The following is a 19,555-nucleotide window of genomic DNA, read 5'->3' on the forward strand; positions in this document are numbered from 1 at the left end:
GCATCCACAACCTCGCTGGGCAGCCCGTTCCAGGGCCTAACCACTCTCCTAGTGAAGAACTTCCCCCTAACATCCAACCTAAATCTTCCCTCCTTCAACTTGGATCCATAGCAATGAGATGGTTTATCCCCAGCTGTGGCTGAACAGTTGAGCAAGCTACAGATAGATGCACAGGGTCCAAATACTTGTGCCTGGAAATCATTGTGCCCATGGCTACACGTGGCCACTGCACGGCCAGGGAGGGCTGCATGGCAATGCCGATGGACCTGTACCTGTGCTCATCACCACTGGGTTTGTTGTAATAAGATGAGCCTGGGACATCATCTGGAAAGGATTCTCCCATGGCAATATTAACACAGTAATTTTGTTTAGCATCATTCTTATAACTTGTTATGATTATTTGTGGTCTCAAGGTAGTGATTTAAAATGACTGATTTACTGATTCAATCTTAACTGTGTTCTGAATTGGGTCTTTACATCATTCTATCTTTAATTGCTTTAACGACAGTCTAGTGAATTAGGCTGGTAATGTGCTTGCCTAGATGGCTCACATTCCTTAATGAAGTCTTAAAGAGTTTAAAAAAAAACTTAAAGTTTTAAAACTTAAAGTTTTTAAAAAACTTAGAGTTTAAAAAGGAATCCTCTTGAATTGCCACTTGTGTTATGGAGTCTGAAAGTCAGAAAATCAGTCTGTGGTGCTCTTGTATCTTCCTACAAAAACACATCCTTGAGAGGAGAAATCTTAGCACCTCAGCAAACATCCCCACAGTTAGGGAAGAAAATGAAAAAATGCTATTATAAAGCCTTGATTCCATTTCCTACTTTCTGGACTTCCTTTGACTTTTTCATGCAAGTTGTTTAGAAGATCTCAGAAAATACTTAAGATCCCCAAACTGAACTGTGGCCCATGTCTAGAGTGCACTCTGAGAATCTCTCCTGTCCTGGAATCCCAAATCTTTGTGTTTTCTTAAGGCCTTCTGGCATGTCCCCAAAAGTTTTTCTCATCCTCACTCTCTTTTCTGGTGCTTTGGTGCCCTGATGAACATTTTAAGTGAAGGACTTGGTTGCAGTGTGAGAAGGATCATTGTCTCTCTGCAGTGTGACCTGATATCCATCCTTGGCCACTGTGGCTGCTCTCCATAACTGTTGGATACTGTACAGGTCCTCACAATATCTCCCCTGCTGTTTTTTCTGCGAGCTGCTGCAACTGGATTGCATTTTCTACCCATCAGTAATGAGGTCTGTGTTGCCAAGGCTGCCTGTAACTTCTAACAGCTTCATGCCTGCAGTTTTATTGCTGGAAATACACTGCTTCCTCCTGCTCTGTCATTGAAGACCATACATTATATCTCACTTGATGGTGGTTCCTGCTGCAGAGAAAATACCATTACTTACCAGCAGTGCAAAACCCCCCACCAGCCCTATTCGTACACCCCAAAGACTGTTTCTGTAAAGAGTACAAAGAGTCTGCTCCAAAGATAAAGTTGTGAAACCAAAGAAAATCTGCAGTTAATTAAAAATGATGAGAATTAAGCACACAGCAGATGAGGATATAAAGTTCAGATCAGCTTGATCCCCAGCATGAAAATGCATTTTATTTTATCCATTTAGCAGAAGAGGGATTTTTGTCTCCACATGGGCTATAGCAACGTGGCTGGAAAACTTCCATTGTCTTTAATTAAAACAGTGTGATTACATTTTCCTTTCTGCAGCCTGTGCAGACCCTGAGTCATTGCTTAGAATTAGTTGCAGGTGGTCTGAGTGCAGCAGTAATCAGGGCTGGATCTGGCACCCGGGTAGCCTGGTACAAAAACCCTCATGTCAGGTCAAACCCACGTAGCCTGGAGATGGAGATATGTTGTTATAGCAAAGCCAACGTGTGGCATTCCAGTTTTGCTAAGAAGAGGAAGATGGTTTTGCTAGGAGGAGAAATGTGGTTTGTGTCCACTACAAGATGACCTGCAGGAGTGAAGCATGAAGATTCAGTGCAAGAAAATGTGTGGAAGTTAATCTCCCCAAACACCCTGACCTTGGGTAACCCACAGGGTTGCAAGGAGAGCAGCCCTGCACCTGGTGTTTAAGGTTCAATAGGTCCATGTGAAGCCACAATCAATGTGTTATCTTCTTACACTCACCTGTGTAATTGTGTAGAGGTTGTAAAGGCTCCTGGCACATGTCAAGCATCTCATTAGTGGTGCTGATGTCTTCTGCCTCGGGCCGCACCTCATCAGGTTGGGTGTTTGCTGTCTATGCTTGTCCAAGTTATACCGAGTATAGAAATTGCTGAAGCGTCCATGCGTGTTGCAGCACATCGGTGTGTGCTAACCTCCAGGTCTGGCACCTTCAGGATTTTCATCTGATTATGTGCACTCACCTGGAATCTGCAAGTCTTGGGCCTGAACCCTGCTTGTTCCTTTCATCTTAAATTGCTCTTGGATAAAAACACAAGTCAAGTGCTTGGAGCAGGGTTTGGAATGAAGGTGTCCCTCTGCTGTGGTTTTGGTGTCACCAAGCCTCAACACCACATTCCTCACAAGTGGTACTGGGAGGTTTTGTCCAGGTGGATGGAGGCCGTGGGGAGGTCAAGCTGTATATCACCTAGGAAATTGGTCACTGTCCCTGGAAATGTTCAAGGAAAAGGTAAATGTGGCAGTGAGTGTGGTTAGTGAGTCTGGTGGTGAAGGGTTGACTGCTGAATGAGATGATCTTAGCAGTCTTTTCCAACCTTAATGATTCTATGATTCCATGATTTTATACTGAAAGCAGACACTGTCACTAACACAGGCCACTGTCTGCCTTTGTGGATATTTTTTAAGATATATATTACCAATTTTTGCTACCAATTATATTAGTATTTCCTTAAAATTTGTATTATTATTTATTTTACCAGATTAGACTATCCATCTTAGAATAATTCCAGATGGCTGATGTTGTTTCTTCTCCATAGGATGAGGTAGCAAATACGTTATCAAAAGATGGCCAACCTGGCATGAGAATGTAACTACCAAAATGCTTCCTGGCAGATGCTTTTAGCAAGTGGCACTGCTTGAACCATCATACTGCACCATATTGGAAGAGGCTGCCCAGAAAGGTTGTGGATGCCTCGTCCCTGGAAACGTTCAAGGCCAGGTTGGATGGGGCACTGGGCAGCCTGATCTAGCACTTGATGTAGTGATCAGCAACCCTGCCTACAGCAGGGGGATTGAAACTAGACGATATTTGAAGTCAGTGGCCAGTACTAATGTGGTTCTTAAGACCAGGCCATCAAAACTATTTAAGAAGGAGTCTTGGCTGAATAGCCATTCATTAGAACTGCCTGAATCCAGGTGGGTTTTCTGCAAAAATAATAGGTTTGATACATAAGCATCTTCATTAGACTCCAGGTACTTGCCCAGCAGATGGTGATGGTAAAAAAAAATCAGCAAAAATATTTAGAGAAAAATATATATTTTTTTTCAGTTGCAGACAGAGATGGTTGACAATTCGGAAACTATTTTTTCCATGCACTGCGGCAGAGAGGCACCAGCGAGGAAACTTTCAACTTGAAAAGTATGAATACAGCTACTGAGAATGTAATAAAATCAGATCTGTCCTGCTCTCTAAACAAGAAGCACGGGTTCCAGACCCAATTATATGATAGATTTCTTGAGGCAGAAATTAAATCTTCACCATGTACCATGGGGATCAAAATGGAGCCCTTGCGTTATGCATCTGAAGAATTGATTGTAAACCCAAAACTATCCTGAGTCACCGTTATATACACAAAATTCAGAGACTGAATTTTAAGATTTTTTTTCTCTTGCTACAGAAAATATTTTCATTGCTGCCGGCTTCCAACCAACACTCTATATCTATCAGTACTTTTGCAATTTCTAACATATCTAAAAGAAATAATTTGAAGATAATGTAGCCCATGATGTTTTTCTCCAGTGAGAGCTGCTTTTCCTGGCATCAAGAAATGGGAAAAATAATTTATTGACAACAGTCTGTGACATTTCCTTTTCCTTATCTCTTGAGGCCAAGTCTCCAGCTAGCAGGGTATTTTAGAAATAATCTTTAAAGTAATATTAAAAAGAAATATCCACAACAGCTGCTCTGTTCCCATGGAAATGGATGGGAACGGTTCAAGTGAGCATCCCTTTGCAATGCAGTCATGTGTTTGTCCTCAGACAGTAAGCAGAGATCAGGCATCTCACCCTCTCTCCATTGTCTGCTGGGATATGACTGGCATAGAAGATAAAATCCCTTTTGTCCTGGAGGTTCTCTGCTTTTCTCTTGGAAAAAGAAGTGAAACAGAATTGTCATCTGAGACATAAGTGGGTGGCTGGGGCAACCTGGAGCTCCAGGCTGCCCAGAGAAGGTGTGGATGCCCCATCCCTGCAGGTGTTCACAGACAGGTTGAATGGAGCCTGGGCAGCTGGATCACAGCCCTGTCCATGGCAACGGATTGGAACTAGGTGATCTTCAAGGTCCCTTCCAAAGCCATTCTATGATTCTGTGAACCTGCTGATCTGTGCTTCCTGCCCTGCTGCACAGCTCAGCTCTGCTCTCTCCCCACTCCACCATGACCCTTCAGGAGCCCCAGGCAGGCACTTCTGCCCATCTGCTGTTACATCCTGGGTAAGGAAGAGATGGAAGAATGGGACACGAAAATTAAATAACCTGAAATATGTATTGAGAGGGCTGCTGCTCGCCTCCTACTTTACTAAGTCATGAGAAAACCAAAAAGATCCCTTCCTTCTTCATAGATTCATAGAGTGCCGCAGGTAGAAAGGGACCCATAAGGATCATTGAATCCAACTCCCAGCTCCACACACGACTATCGAAATTCAAACCCAGTATCTGAGGGCATTGGCCAAACACCCCTTGAACTCGGCAGCTCGGTGCTGTGCCCACTGCCCTGGGCCGGCTGTTCCATGCCCACCGCCCTCTGGTGCAGACCTTTCCCTAGCACCCCCTGTCCCTCCCCTGGCGCAGCTCCACGCCGTTCCCTCGGTCCCTGTCGCTGTCACACAGAGCAGAGCTCAGCGCTGCCCTCCGCTCCCTGGGAGGAGCTGCAGCCGCCGTGACGCCTCCCCTCAGCTCCTCTGCTGTGGGCTGAGCAAACCCAGGGCCCCCCGCTGCTTCTTACACCTTGCTCTCCAGACACTTCCCCATCTTTGTAGCCCTCCTTTGAATGCTTCAGGAAGGGAATGAAGTGCCCCTGACAACAGCTTTTCTTCCCCTTCACTGTTTTCCTCACACCTACGGAGCAGATTTGCCCTACTGAGCAACCATAAATTTAGAGACCTTCCAGCTGCTAAGGAGGCTCTGGGCAGAGGAAAATCCAGAGTGTGTCAGCCAGCATTGACTCAGCTGAGCAAAACACAGGCACAAGAAAACATTTCCTTTGGAGCCTAAGCAATATGGGCATTGGGTGAATGAGCCAAGTAGATGACAGAGGAGATGCTTGTAAATATCACAGAGGGGATTTGACAGAGTCATGTAAAAATTAGGGTTTGGATTATGGCCTATCTGCTAGAACAAACAGAACAGAATAATAATAAAAATTAACAATTAAAAAAAAAAGAGAGAGAGGAGTTGTAAGTCCTCATCACTCTCCCTCTCCAAAGAGTTTGTCTAGCCTGTAAGGAAACACTGACAGAAAGCAATGAGTTTCCAGCTCATCTTTTATGGAGAGTACAGGGAGAGGGCTGTATGTAGGAGTTTATCAACCCACGTGCTTGCTGTCCTCTGTGCACAGCTATAGCAAAAGCAAGACATCCCCATGGTTCCTACCATGAAGGATTCTCCCTTTTGCTTCCAGCCAGATTGTGCAATAGAAGTCCCAAATCCAGGCAGCCACTGGGGAAGGCTCTGTGTGGGGGCTGTGTGAAGACTTGCAATAGTTGGAGGCTGTTGAAAGATTTTTTGATGCTAAGGAGGAGATGGGAGCTGCTTGGTTTTGTTCTGGCCAAGAATACATTTGTCCCATTCCTCTTGTTTAGTTAGGTGTATTCCTGCGCAAATAAGCAATCCATACTTTGGCATCTATCACAGACTGATTTCCCCTCTGTAAGGAGCTGCATCACCTTACTGATGTGCTAGCATGTTCCCTCCCTGCTTGTTTGGACATTTGGTGGTTTTAGAAATCAGATCAGGGGCCTAAATTCAGAGATACGTGGATTTTCCTACTCAGATTTGCCACTGAACTGCTGTATGGATTTCAGTGAGTTATATGTGTCTTGGTGCTTTGGATTGACTTTGAGTGGAAGATGATCATGCAAAGGTCTCTGAGAATTTTAAGGACACAGTGGAAGGCTGCAGTTCTTCCCAGACTGTGATATATGGACTGCACTTTGGCAGCTGGTGGCCCTCCAAAACTTTGCAGGTTGATGGTTTCTTTTACTGCTTCCCTTGCAGAAAAGATCCCAGGAGTCTGTAAGATCAATTAGAAACACAGAAAAGAAACCAGTCCTCTTCATGTGCTGCAGATGCTGGCAGCGTTGAGTTTAGCTCACCTGTGCTTTTCACCTTGTGCTGGACTCTCTCTAGGAGTTCCCTGTCTTTCTTGAGCTGAGGAGCCCAGAAATTAACACAGTATTCCAGATGTGGCCTCACCAGGTCAGAGTAGAGGGAGAGGATCACCTTCTACCTGCTGGCCAAGTTCTTTTTTAATGCACCCCAGGTACCATAGCTCACAAGGGCACACTGCTAGCTCATGGCCAACCTGTTGTCCACCAACCAGAACCTCTGCAGGTCCTTCTCTGCAGAGCCAAAACCTTTGATGTGCCAAAATCTTGGGAAAATCGGTTTGTCAGTAGTATCACCAATTATGTGAATATCATCACTGTTCCTGCTATCTGAAATGTGAACTGAGTCCAGTTGCCAGAGATGGCAGGATTCTGGTCAACTTGCTGTAATGGATTAGGAGGGCATGTTGTTGATAAATCTGGTTTTCAGAAGTTGCTGTCAGCAAATATCAGTATAACATTTTGAAAGATTCATATTTGTAGGAAACTTTCTACTCAGCTGCCATTAGTTTCAGATCTCGGTACTGCATGCAGAACTGGAGCTCTTCTGCACTCTGTTTCCCAACAGGACATCACGAAACAAAGCCCATCAAGGGGTATAGGGGGATTCAAGGTGCCTACCAACATGGTTGGCCACAGATCAGCCTGATGGATCTGACTTCTTTCCTTGCCAGACAGATGAGTCAAGAGGGTTGGAAGCTGCACACTTTCTTGCCTGAACTAATATGTGGATTTCTGGTAGTGTTTGTGGACTGATTTGTGGGCATAGCACCAATCAGATCCCAAAGCTTTGCTCTGCTCTTGGTTAGAAGATTTTCCTTGAGCTACGGTAGTTTTGTGCTGTTATCACAACATCTTGGTTACGTTCTTACTAAAGCTACTGATTTTTCCATGTCATTCCAAGTTAAGCTTTGAAGTTGCACTGTAGCTACACCTGATGTTTGGACGTACTTCCAAAGAAGCATGAGGTTTTTGTGAGCTAGGTCAAGTGCTCAGCCGTGCCTGGAGACAGCAAGTTAAAGACTCTGGCTTTTGCTCAGTCTCTCTACTGCAGTATTCATAGCATTTCATACCTCCCACTATACCATACCAAATAGTGAGTTTCGTTTCTAAACAAGCCAGTTTCTTCTCTCATCACTCTAAAATGTCCCTGACACACAACTGAGGCCTTCAGCAGTTGCAGGAACTTTGTATTCCCTTGCACAGACCACCAATGAATAGTGCTACCAATGAATAGTGCATGGCAAATGACTTTCCTTTTTTTCCAGGAGTCCCATTAAGGTCCTGGTGGCCACCTCTGTCAGACCATTCTGGCTCTATTGGCAGTCCAGCTCCAGTGTCCCTCCTGTAGGAGACAGAGGGTTTGATTTTTGAGTGGTGCTGTGTGGAGCCAAGAATTGGGTTTGATGGTCCTTGTGGGTCCCTTACAAGTTGGGACAGTTTATGATTCTGTCTGTGTTGCCTTCTTTGGCACTTCAATTGTCCCATTGGGATGAAGACCCAGGAGAGGCTCAAGAAGGCTCAGTAAGGGCATTCATTTCAGTTTTAGCCATGAAGCACTGTGAAGGCCTTACTGAGAATGCACTGCATTGCAAAAGTGAAATATTTCAAAGACTTCCTGCTGATTTTTTTGGGGAGGGGTCATTAGGATGTGAAGGGACTTCTGCCAAATTTTGTTTTGACTCCAAATCATGGGAGTTTGCCAAAGAAAATGTCACTTCACTGGTTATATTTTACAATTGCAAAACAATTACTCCCCACAGCAACCTTGTTGTGATAAATAGTTGTTTGTTTGTGGAAAATCTCAGTGAAAAAATTATTCCTGAGACACAAAACCAGAGAGAAATGTCGCTGTACACAATTAATGTTAACTACAGCAGAAAGCAGGCGCTAAGACTCTGCCATAAGGAGAAATCCCCAACAGTGCTGTGATGCCACCAAGCCCATCTAACTGAAAACAGATCAAGTCACCAAACCTTAGCCCAGCAAGAGGTGCTTCCTTGGTAAGGATCCATCACTCCCCATTACACCATCGTTTGCCTGCCTCACTGAGTGTGAGATCCGGTGCCATCTGGGAAATCCCCACTGGTGTGACTTGGCCATATTCCCTAGACAGCTAAGGCAACCAAAGCCAAGGAGTCCTCTCAGCACAGAGCCACGTACACTGGAACACACTGTCCCACTCGCTGTGTTTGTTTTACGGGATTAGGAACATGCCTAAACCCAAGTGCATGTTGGAAGCGGCGTTTCACACGCAATGCAGTCTGGTTTGGAGGGAACTAGCAATGTTTCTATGATTAAATGAAAATAATTGGGGTTAAATGGGGAGGAAAATGAAATTTCCTTGCAATTACTTAGATTTATTGTAAGAATGAGTGACATATCTTGTCAGTTTTATCTACTCTCCAGAGTTTTCCTTGTATGTTTTTTTTTCTCCCCTTTTAGAAATTAGTTTGGGCTTCTTTGCCTCATTAATGAGAGATTACCTAGCTTGGCAAGAAGACTTGTGTATAGGAAAAGGGCCTTACTGATGTGGCTCTGAACCACCAATGTGCTCTTCTCCAAAAACTTCTGCTAAAAGCCAAACAGAATAACATATGGAATTAATTCTCTTCTCAGTGGTTTTGGTGTTGAGAATCAGAGAAAGCTGCTAATGTTGCCTGCTGTCCATAAAGCCTTTACTGTATGATTTTCCCATCTATGGTAGCTTGTGATTTATGAGAAAATAACTCAGCTTTTTTAATGCACTTTGTTCTATAAATATCTGCTTTAAAAAAAAAAATTAAAGAAGCAAACAGACAAACAAAAAAGCAAAAACACAGATGAGTTCTTCCTGTTGTGGTATATAAGAGCATAAGGTGCTTTTTGGATGCAAAGCAGTACAAAATTTTAATCAGTGACTGAAAAAGTGCAACATGGTGGTGCTGATGATGCCAAGGAGAAAATACCAAGATTTCTTCTGCCTGTTATCTTCTGTCATTCTTCTCTCTCAGTTCATCTCTTCTGTTTCTTGCAGTCCTGGCAAGTTGAGTTGCTCATCATAGAATAAAAGAGGCTGCAAAAGACCACTGAGATCACCTAGTCCAACCATCAACCCACCACTACCATGCCCACTAGCCCATGTACATCAGTGTGCCACATCGACCTGTTACTGGAACATCTCCAGGGATGGTGAATCCATCACTCCCCTTTACTCTCCTCCTAAGGATTTCCACCCCTTCAGCTACTTTTCTGATTGCAATTGAGTGTTCAGCCAATGTTTTCATAGAATGATGCAGTGTGAATTCTCTATCTTCATTTAAGGGTGATCCAGCAGATGGACTGTATCTAATGATACTGGATGGCTGAACCTGGTATCACTAAATACTCTTTAATATGGACTCTTTAATATGGACATAGTGCATCTCATTTCATGTGAAAAGACTCAAAAATTTTTCTTGTCCTTTTAAATCACCTGCATTGTGTTTCATTTATTTTTGTTGTCAGTCATGCAGTACCACCCAGGTAATTCTGTACTTCATTACTGTTGCTACTCATTTGCTCTGTGGACCCTTGAAAACCTCAGCACCAACTCTGCTGAGAATCTGGAACCTTTCAAGCCATTGATATATTTGCAAAAGCAAATGTTACTCATTTGTAGAGCATCTCTGAACTTCTGAGGAGTGTGTGCCTCATGTGGTGTTGTTTCTAACCAATTGTTTTCCTCGCCTGAGCACAGCTGGAACAGGTGGAGGCACTGTCCCTGGAGATGTTCAAGAACCATGTGGATGTGGCACTGAGGGACATGGTCAGTGGGCATGGTGGGGATGGGTTGATGGCTGGACTGGATGATCTTAGAGGTCCATTTTTATTACCCAAGATGTTTTATTGGGTTTCCATACCATCCTTTTGCACCTTGTTTAAGCTTGCCAACCAGCTCTGCATTTCTGCCCCCTCACTAGCATCACCTGGGTAGCTGTTTAACATGGACATACTCAACCATGCCCTTTGCAGTAATTTGGAAAATGGTATGAATTTGTGCCTCTTTTGTGGGTTTCGAGCTACAAAACAGCTTAAAACTGGGTCTAAAAATTAGTGTCTCTGTCAAGCTATATGTGATGTACCAAACTAGGTGGAAATAACATGAATTCTCCTTCATACTTATGTTTCCTGCCTGTACAGCCTTCTTGGTTACTCTGCATACTGTCACCATCAGGGGCAGGTAATCAAAGCGACACTTGAAGGTGTTTTTATTCAGGCTTGGCATCTCCTACTACTTGTTGAGAGGGTGATCTTCTGGTCTGATCTGATTGCCAGTTCTTATCTCTGGAAATGATCCAGATCCCACAGGGCACACCGTCCTTTGGTTTGCTGTTTGAAGGAGACATTTTGATTTATGTTTGGATTTTGCATTTAGGGATTTTCTTTTTGCTTTCTTTACAAAGCAACAAAATTCTCACAAAACTGATAAGGAAAACAAAATGGTTTACTTCTTTTTTTTTTTCCAGCTAGAGTGAAATAGGATGGAAATGTCAGTCTTTTCATCAATTAAAAAAAGTAATCAGCCAAATGAGAATGTTTCCAACACTATGTTTGGGAAAACTGTAAAAACAGTGAAGACATAAGTATATTAACTATGCTTTCTCAGCTTTATAAAGCCATTTATAAAACATGAATGAATAACAGGGGGAATACTTTTATTAACAAACAACAGAACCCACAAGCTTTTAATACCTATTCCAGGAAAAAAAACAGTTAACTTATTCAAACAGCAGTGTAGAAACCAGAAACAAACAAACAAAATGAGATACTTTCCTATGAATTTACATTTTAGAGTTAAAACCTCTTGATGGCTTCTAGGGAAGCCTTATGTCAGTTGTAGTTCTCAGGAAACGGCATTGCTGACTACAGCATAAAGCAACTGGAATTGTGCTGATTTGGTAGGCAAAGCCTTTGAAGCTTATGGAGGAGTCAGAATCTTAAGAAATGCCAATATTATTTCAAGAGGGGAGTGGGGAAGGGAAAACTCTATTTCCAAAAGGAGCAAGTTTGGAAGGTAATTAAACTCAGCGGCATCCTAAAAGCCAAAGCAAGTCTTAACTTCTGAGCTTAGCTTGGACTGAAGCTCATGGCTGAAAGCTGATATGGGCTTTTCCTAAATGTGGGAATAGTTAAAGCACAGTCCAACAGGGCTGCAGCCTGGATATACTCTATTTTTAATCTCTGAGAAACAGCATGGAGACCATGCAGTGATCTGGCAAAGCCTGGAGAGTTAGGAGCGGCATAGTGGTTTCCACACTGTTATTTCTGAGGACCTTTCCTCTATGTTAAAGTTAATCTGGATTGGTCTATCATGTATAAATCAGGTTTAGCCCTGGTAAATTGTCAGTATTGCCTGATGCTAAGCAAGGACTCTCTGCTCTGTTGAAAAGCATGAGACATATCTACTCCTGAGGCTCATGCTTGGGGAAAGAAAAACTATTTTGAGAAGGGAAAGAAGACACAAAAACTCTTCTTTCATTTTCTATTCCTTATGCCCTGTTATGAAGGAAGGTTGTTTAACTATCATGACCAAAGACATCCTCTGGTACATTAACATAGCTGAAAAATATATTAGTCGTGGTTGCTGAGCCTTAACCTATGATGCTTCAACAGAATTCAGTTTTGTAGATGTCTAATAAAGAGCAAGATGGACTTTTCTAATGAGATAACCAAGAAATGGGATTTGCTTCATATTTTAAGAAATTAGACTATATCAAATGTGTAATAAAAATATTTTCTATAGGATTTTAGAATATATACATATATAAACTACCTTAGTTTTTAATGCCCCGTTGATATTGATGTGATCTCTACAGTATCTAAACATAACTAAATGAGGCTGCCCAGCAACCTCCCTTATACCTCAAACAGTGATTACAAAACTTGAAGCCTTGTCCACGCTGTAAGTTAAACCTGCTTGAAAACAGGATCTGAAATCGTCCATCAGACCTGATCCAGCACCCACTAAATCTAGGCTTAAATCCGTTCCTGATGGTAGGAGCTGGATTAGGTCCTAGACACAGACTCAGATTGATAGCTCTCCAGCTCCATTGGCTGAGCAACACTAAAGACACCTGAAGGAGTTACCACGACTCTTAAGGCATGTCCTGGTAAAATGAAAAGTATTCGATTTTTCTTTTCTTTTTTTTTTTTCTTCTTCAGAATATTAAGAAATACTTAATATTCACACAATCTTAAGACAGTTTGGGCACATTTGCATTTCATTTTGAATAAGGGCCCAAACTGACTATGCGTCCTGGACATAGCCTGTGCTCATATACAGAATATAGTCTTTAGTCAAGCTTAAGGCACAATGAAGGGGATCATGATGGAGCAAGGAGCATTTATGCCTGCATCCTTCCTGCAGCATCCATCTCTGTACATCCACTTGCTTGCCCAGTCCATGTAGAAAAGGTAAGCTAGCATCAGATCCCTAGAGCTGCTCCCATGTCACATGCCTGACAGAACTTCCATCACACCCACCCCACCACAGGGCTTTTGACAGAGGCAGGGGGAAGAGGACCAAGAAGCACAATGTGCTTTATATTATAACCTGGCCCTATGTCTACCCAGAACACCATGGACTTGGTTTTGGGCCGTTCCTCCAATACCCAGACAAATCCAGTTTGCATTCCTGTTTAATCTAGCACTGTGTCTAGAGCAAGTTCAGATTCATTTTCCATGCAAGGTTTGAAGCAGTGTAGACAAGGTGTAAGGGCCAGATCCTGATCTAACACAGACAAAATTTGCCATTGTCATTGGCCTGAGCTCTTACCCTTGCATTATACTTTAAGGTAGGTGGCATGTGAGTTCTCCTGCTTTAAAGAGTTAATGTAGGGGATCTGACCACCAGCAGAGGCAAGTTTCTCACTGAGCTTTCGGTTCATCAGCTCCATGTGCCTGGTATTTTTCCTAGCTTGCCGGAGAGACCTCTTGACTTTCTTCACCCGATCTCGCAGCTGTTTGTTGCGTTTCTCCAACGCTGCCACCTTCTGCTGCAGCTTCTTCACTCTGTCCTCCTCCTCAAACAGGGCTTTCTGGACTGAGGAGCACATGAGCTGAGGGGACAGAAGAAATGAAATAGGAACAGATGAGCTTTACACAAAAGCTTATTCAAGTAAGGGTTTACTCAGGTGTTCCCCAAAGGACTTCACAACTCTTCAAAAGTACAACAGCTTTTTTGAAATTCTACTGACTTTTTTTATGCCCCTTTTACTAAAAGCTTTGCTTTCACTTCTGTGTTCAGCTAAGATGCAAAGCTGTAGATTTTAATGATACTAATTGTTCACAATGACTTTTTGGAGCTGCTTTGAAAGACCTGTTGAGCCTGTTGAATTTAAGTTGAATTTATGGAGGAAGGTTGACCTATTCCTGATCTAAAAATGGAGTTCAAAAGCCTAGATAGGCTTTCTCTGGCAGAACATTTGGAACTGACAGAGAATCTAAGCAAACAAGTATATCCTCTGTGTGGTGATGGAGAACTGCATGTTTCTTTCTACCTTTCTTTGTAGTAGTTTCACCTGAAAGAGAGGGAGGGAGTCCACTTTAATGACTAAAAGTTCATTTGCTTTGGAAACCCCCAGCAGCAAAAACCATGGTTGGTAAACAGAGCAACTGCTTCCAGTAGCCATAAGCTCATGTTTCCTGTACAAAAGAACCATGGGGCTTTGCTGAAAGGGCTGTGCTTACCCTGACTACCCTCTCACCAGGAATCTTTTATAAATGCACACTAGGAAGACTGTAAGTTCACAGATGAAGACCAGAAATTGCAGTGAACAGGGGAGAGTTTGATTTTGATCACAGCTCATTCCAAGAGCTGTTTGAAAACAGCAGGTACCTCTTGGCTGTCGTGTTTGCCAAACCCTTGCAAAGCTTCAAGCAGAATGTATCTTGAATTTAAATTCCTACACAGGAGACCATTGGGTGGACAAGATGTTTGCAGGAGGAAATTTCACTTCCTAAGGGACTTGCTGCATTTCTCATTGTGTACCAGTGGACAGGCATGTACTGATAGCTGTATCACAGAGTCCAGTAAATTCATGCACTTGAAGTGTGCCATTGTTTGAACCCAATCACATCTACCTGGGTTGGCTGCTGAGGAAATGGCAACGTGTGGTAGCTGACATCAAGGATGGCATTAGCCTCACCCTAGAGGCACTCCCAAACCATTGAGGTTTGTCCCCTGTCAGCAGAGGCTGGGCAGTTGTGCAGAGATACTAGAAACTCCTCACAAACTATTAGAAAGCCAGACAGCTTATTTGCTTACACCATTCCTTTTCTGGATCTTCACTCTCCAGCCTGAAGACAGTGGTTTAATGTTTCAATTACCTGGAGATGTCCAAAGAGAACACTGGAGCAACACAAATATAAAAATTAAGTCCCACACAACTTTGCCTACCAATGGGGCAAGCAAAAGGTAGGGCCTCACTAATAATAATGTCTAATAGGATGCCTACCTGAAATTACAGGACAACTAGCTGAAAAATGAGCTCCTTTGATCCTTCTATGTGTGGAAAAACAAGAAGGAGAGGTCCATACATTCTCACCAGCTGGTTGCAAGAAGTGTTTTTCACAGGCTCTGCAGTAAGGATCGTGTATAAATGTGAGTGCTGTCCTACCTCTGCTGCTGCTGCCAGAGCTGCGGTTCACATGGGTGCACTCAAGTTATTTTTAAACTGTTAGATCTGATGCTGAGAACTGTGTAAATCTGACAGACTGGAGCTCAGTCCAGCCAGTGTAATTAACCAGGAATAAATAGGTAAGGAGTAAGCCAGTCCTTGGTTCATGTTGCTACTCGAAACTTTTTGTTGATTGCCAGCTGAGATATCCCCACTTTGGGCAGTCCTTCCTATCGAGCATATCTATAAAAAGGAATTTCACACCCCATTTTGTCCAGTCTCACGAGTTCATATGTGCAAATGTGCAGAGTTTGCACTGATGAACATCAAGATCAAGCTTTAATCCAAAAGCATTGCTAAAACTACTAAGAACTGACTTTCTTTTTCTAGGAACTATTCATGCTCCCATTCCCCACAGCAGCTTGTCATGCCAAGTACACTAGAGAGGTTTTTTTTGACATCACATTTAAAAGATACTGAAATCTTCATCCAGCAAGCTAAGTCACTTGAGAATCAGCAGCAGAGAGTTAAGCAATAAGTCTGAACTGCTGTACTTAACAAGGTATATATGCCCATAGACCTGGGAAGTGAAGACAGTTCTTCAGACAAATCTGTGAATTATTTTTCAAGATTTCCTTCAGAAGTTACATTATGAGAGGACCTACAGAAGATTTGTTTGTTCTGGACATTTCTATTTGTATATTCCACAGTTGGGTCAGCAAGCCATCCTCAGTGGTATTTAAACAAATCCAGAGCAGAACAAGAAGATGTAGCAAAAAAGGTAGCACAAAAAGATCCACACACATCCTTAGGATTTAGCCCAGACAGCATACAGCTGTGGAACCACAAATTACATATATTCAAGCATTTGTCTGAAACATCCTGTCACAAATACACCCGGTCGTAAGTTTCACCACATCTAGATGATTTACACAGTCAGTTTGTCTGCCAAACAAATCAGCACTGCATTACATCAAACTGATCTTTGGAGTGTCACATTACAGGCATGTGAGCCCTTTACTAGATAGTCTGAATCGACACATGTAAGAATTTCTGTCTGACTGACAGACACACACATCTGCCTTCTGTAAGCGTCATTAGAATGAGACAGTGGATGGGAAAACTTCCACGAACAAAGGCATGATGGTAGTGTTCATCCAACACAATTTGTCCATACATGGCTGGAATCAGTGTTGCTGAGCTCAAGTCACTCAAACAGCAGTTGTACCCAAGTTTTGACCATCATCTACTGAAGGAAGAGGAGTTGAGATCTAGCCGGCTCCTAATGCATACTCCCAATGGGTTGCACTGCTAAAGAGCACTGGAGAGCCATTTAGGACAAGAGACAAAAGACTTTAAGTTGCACAGAGAGAGATTCATATTGAATATGAGGAAAAACTTATTCTCAGAAAGAGTGATGAGACATTGGAACAGGCTGCCTAGGGAAGTGGTGGAGTCACCATCCCTCAAAGTGTTCAGGAAAAGTGTAAATGTGGCACTGAGGTACACGGGTTAGTGGGCATGGTGAGTTGGGTTGACATTTGGACTAGATGATCGTAGTGGTGTTCTTCAACATTAATGACTCCATGATTATGGAGAAATCTTTCATTTGAGATCTAAAAATATCTTTCACATCAAACAGAGTTTTTGGACGTGGATATCTGTTGTGTTTCATCAGCCAAGATGACCGTGGGAACATCTTTAAATGCATGTCTGTAAGACCTGATCTCCCCTGCATGAGCAGGACATTTCTTTAAAAGACCCAGGGATAAGTCACTTTGGTTTCTTATCCCCATAATTTTTTCAGGACCCATTCTGCTGACTGTGCTTGCACTAGCATGGGATGCTCCCTCAGCACCCCAGATCAATCATCACCCTAACACAACCTGTTGGGAGCATCCAATGGAGACACAGCCCAAAGGCTGAGATTGGGAAGCAGTCTTTCTGCTGTGTTGCCAAGCCTCCTGCACACTGCACCCCAGCAATTCATCACAACCCCACCCTGCTCTCCTTTCTCTCTCCCCTTCTGCAAATCTGTCCTGCAGCGAAGGTAAAAGTCTGAATTTGCTGCACATTGCCTCACTGCTCTGTGCTTTACCACTGTTAATGTTATATAAAACATCTTAAACTGAAACCTTATGCAACATGAAGCATGTTGCTCCAGCTCTATTAATCTCAGCAGAGCCATAATTCATGCATTCTCTCAAGAGGGGCTTTGAAGCCAAACATAGCTCTTTATTTTTTTTTAACTCCACCAGGATTTATTTCCCCAAGCCCTTCTGTGTGCTTAGCAAGACAAGCTCTTGGTGAAACTAGCAGGGACATGACACAGCTCAAGCAGGCAAACCTTGTCTCTCCTGGCAGCAGCAGTTCCCTTTGAACCATACTTTGCCATCGCCAAATTTCAGACTGTGAGCATCACTTTCTCCTTTTGTTTGGCCTCTTTGGGTAGGTTCAGTGGGAGCAAGCAAGCTGGATGGACAGAGAGATGATGTGGTGAGGGGTAGGAGGAGGGATCTGGCAACCCTCTGCCAGATGGGGTTTGGGATGGAGTCACTTAACCTCTAGTTACTGGGGCTTTTCAGCCAAGAATAATGCTCCTGCTGAAGTGTGGAAAAGCCCTTGTCAGCACTGTTAAACCATCGTGTTGGGGAAGCTTGGTTAAACTACTAGTGCTTGCTGCAAGGCTGCACCTTTCAGAGGTTCTGAAACAGGGTCTGAAGGCAAATCCAGCAGCACTGTCATTAATGGGAATAAACTGCTATTTCCTTCCTTTGCTTTGTACAGAACACCAGGGTAAGTACAACCTGGGTAGAAAAAGAAATGGTGGTACCTGTTCTTCTAAGGATAACTGGATCAGCATTTCTGCACAATGGACATGATTTAGTGGGCATGGTGGTAAAGAATTGATGGTTGGACTAGATTATATTAGTGGTCTTTTCCAACCTTAATGATGCTATGATTCTATTTACTGTGGGAAGTATAAGGCCTGTGGCATAAGCTATCAGTTAATTCAAACTATCAGAAGCAGAGATTCAGTGGGATAAGAGGCACTGTCTGCAGAGCTTCTGCCAGCCTACAGCCACCACGACATATTTTGGCACTGCAAACAATGTCTTTCTTTCTTTCTTTCTTTCTTTCTTTCTTTCTTTCTTTCTTTCTTTCTTTCTTTCTTTCTTTCTTTCTTTCTTTCTTTCTTTCTTTCTTTCTTTCTTTCTTTCTTTCTTTCTTTCTTTCTTTCTTTCTTCCTTCCTTCCTTCCTTCCTTCCTTCCTTCCTTCCTTCCTTCCTTCCTTCCTTCCTTCCTTCCTTCCTTCCTTCCTTCCTTCCTTCCTTCCTCCTTCCTTCCTTCCTTCCTTCCTTCCTTCCTTCCTTCCTTCCTTCCTTCCTTCCTTCCTTCTTTCCTTCTTTCTTTCTTTCTTTCTTTCTTTCTTTCTTTCTTTCTTTCTTTCTTTCTTTCTTTCTTTCTTTCTTTCTTTCTTTCTTTCTTTCTTTCTTTCTTTCTTTCTTTCTTTCTTTCTTTCTTTCTTTCTTTCTTTCTTTCTTTCTTTCTTTCTTTCTTTCTTTCTTTCTTTCTTTCTTTCTTTCTTTCTTTCTTTCTTTCTTTCTTTCTTTCTTTCTTTCTTTCCCATTCCACTGCTCGCTAAAGGCAGATTTTCATTTTAAACCTCTAATAGGCAGCCAGTCAGGACATGTAATCTCAACATTCCCAATCATCAATGGAGACAAATGACCATGTCAAAAGGGAGACTTCTAGCCTGACTTATACACTTACCTTGAGAGGCCCACTTTCTGGGACCCTTTCTATTGCCTAGGTAACTTGCATAGACTGAAATGGATTGCATCCAGAAAGCCACGAAATGGTAGCTGGCATCACTAGCTACCCAGGGGAAGCTGCAATGGCAGCATAAGGATATTTGGAGATTGGAGGAACAGAAGTAAACCCATATTCTCTAATCAGAGCACTGTTAAAGCAGCCTTCTTGGTTCTGGTCTGCATCAAGCTGCTGCTTGGTGGAAAACCACCTGAAGAATCACTCAAGGGCCTGCTGGGGCAGCTCTTGGCCTATGTTTTGGCAGGTCTCTTGGCTGATGCTGTGCCTTGACATTCCCCTGAGCAGATGACCATGGACCATCTCCCTGGAAAAAGTTATGGTATTTACAAGCTGTGACGTAAAACTTGAGTGCCAGCAGCTCCACCAAGTACCAACTCAGCACACAGGATGGTTAATTTACTGGGAAGATTATTTTTCAGAAGGAAAAACACCTGCAATCTATTCTTTTCCTTCAGAGCTTTTTTTTAAGCAATGACCTTAAGCTGAACAACAGATTTTTCAAAGAAGATCCTTCCCCACAATGAAGAAAAACCAGACCTTCCTCTCTGGCAAGGTGTCTGAATATCTGAT

At 42.9% G+C, this 19,555-nt stretch overlaps 2 protein-coding genes across 2 annotated transcripts in view; one reads left to right on the forward strand and one right to left on the reverse strand.

The window, feature by feature from the left end:
• The window catches only part of CAMK1D (calcium/calmodulin dependent protein kinase ID), a 250,640-nt gene that overhangs the window by 221,643 nt on the left and 9,442 nt on the right, over nt 1-19,555 (forward strand). The gene's annotated exons all lie outside the window — the stretch shown is intronic.
• Nucleotides 9,349-19,555, reverse strand: part of CCDC3 (coiled-coil domain containing 3) — a 44,080-nt gene continuing 33,873 nt past the window's right edge. Inside the window, exon 3 of the mRNA XM_048963272.1 lies at nt 9,349-13,591. Coding sequence (XP_048819229.1) covers nt 13,316-13,591 — 276 coding nt within the window. The 3' untranslated portion in view covers nt 9,349-13,315. The remainder of the gene's footprint in view (nt 13,592-19,555) is intronic.

Source organism: Lagopus muta, chromosome 1 (genome assembly GCF_023343835.1).
Source record: "Lagopus muta isolate bLagMut1 chromosome 1, bLagMut1 primary, whole genome shotgun sequence".
In the NCBI taxonomy this organism is placed as follows: Eukaryota; Metazoa; Chordata; class Aves; order Galliformes; family Phasianidae; genus Lagopus; species Lagopus muta.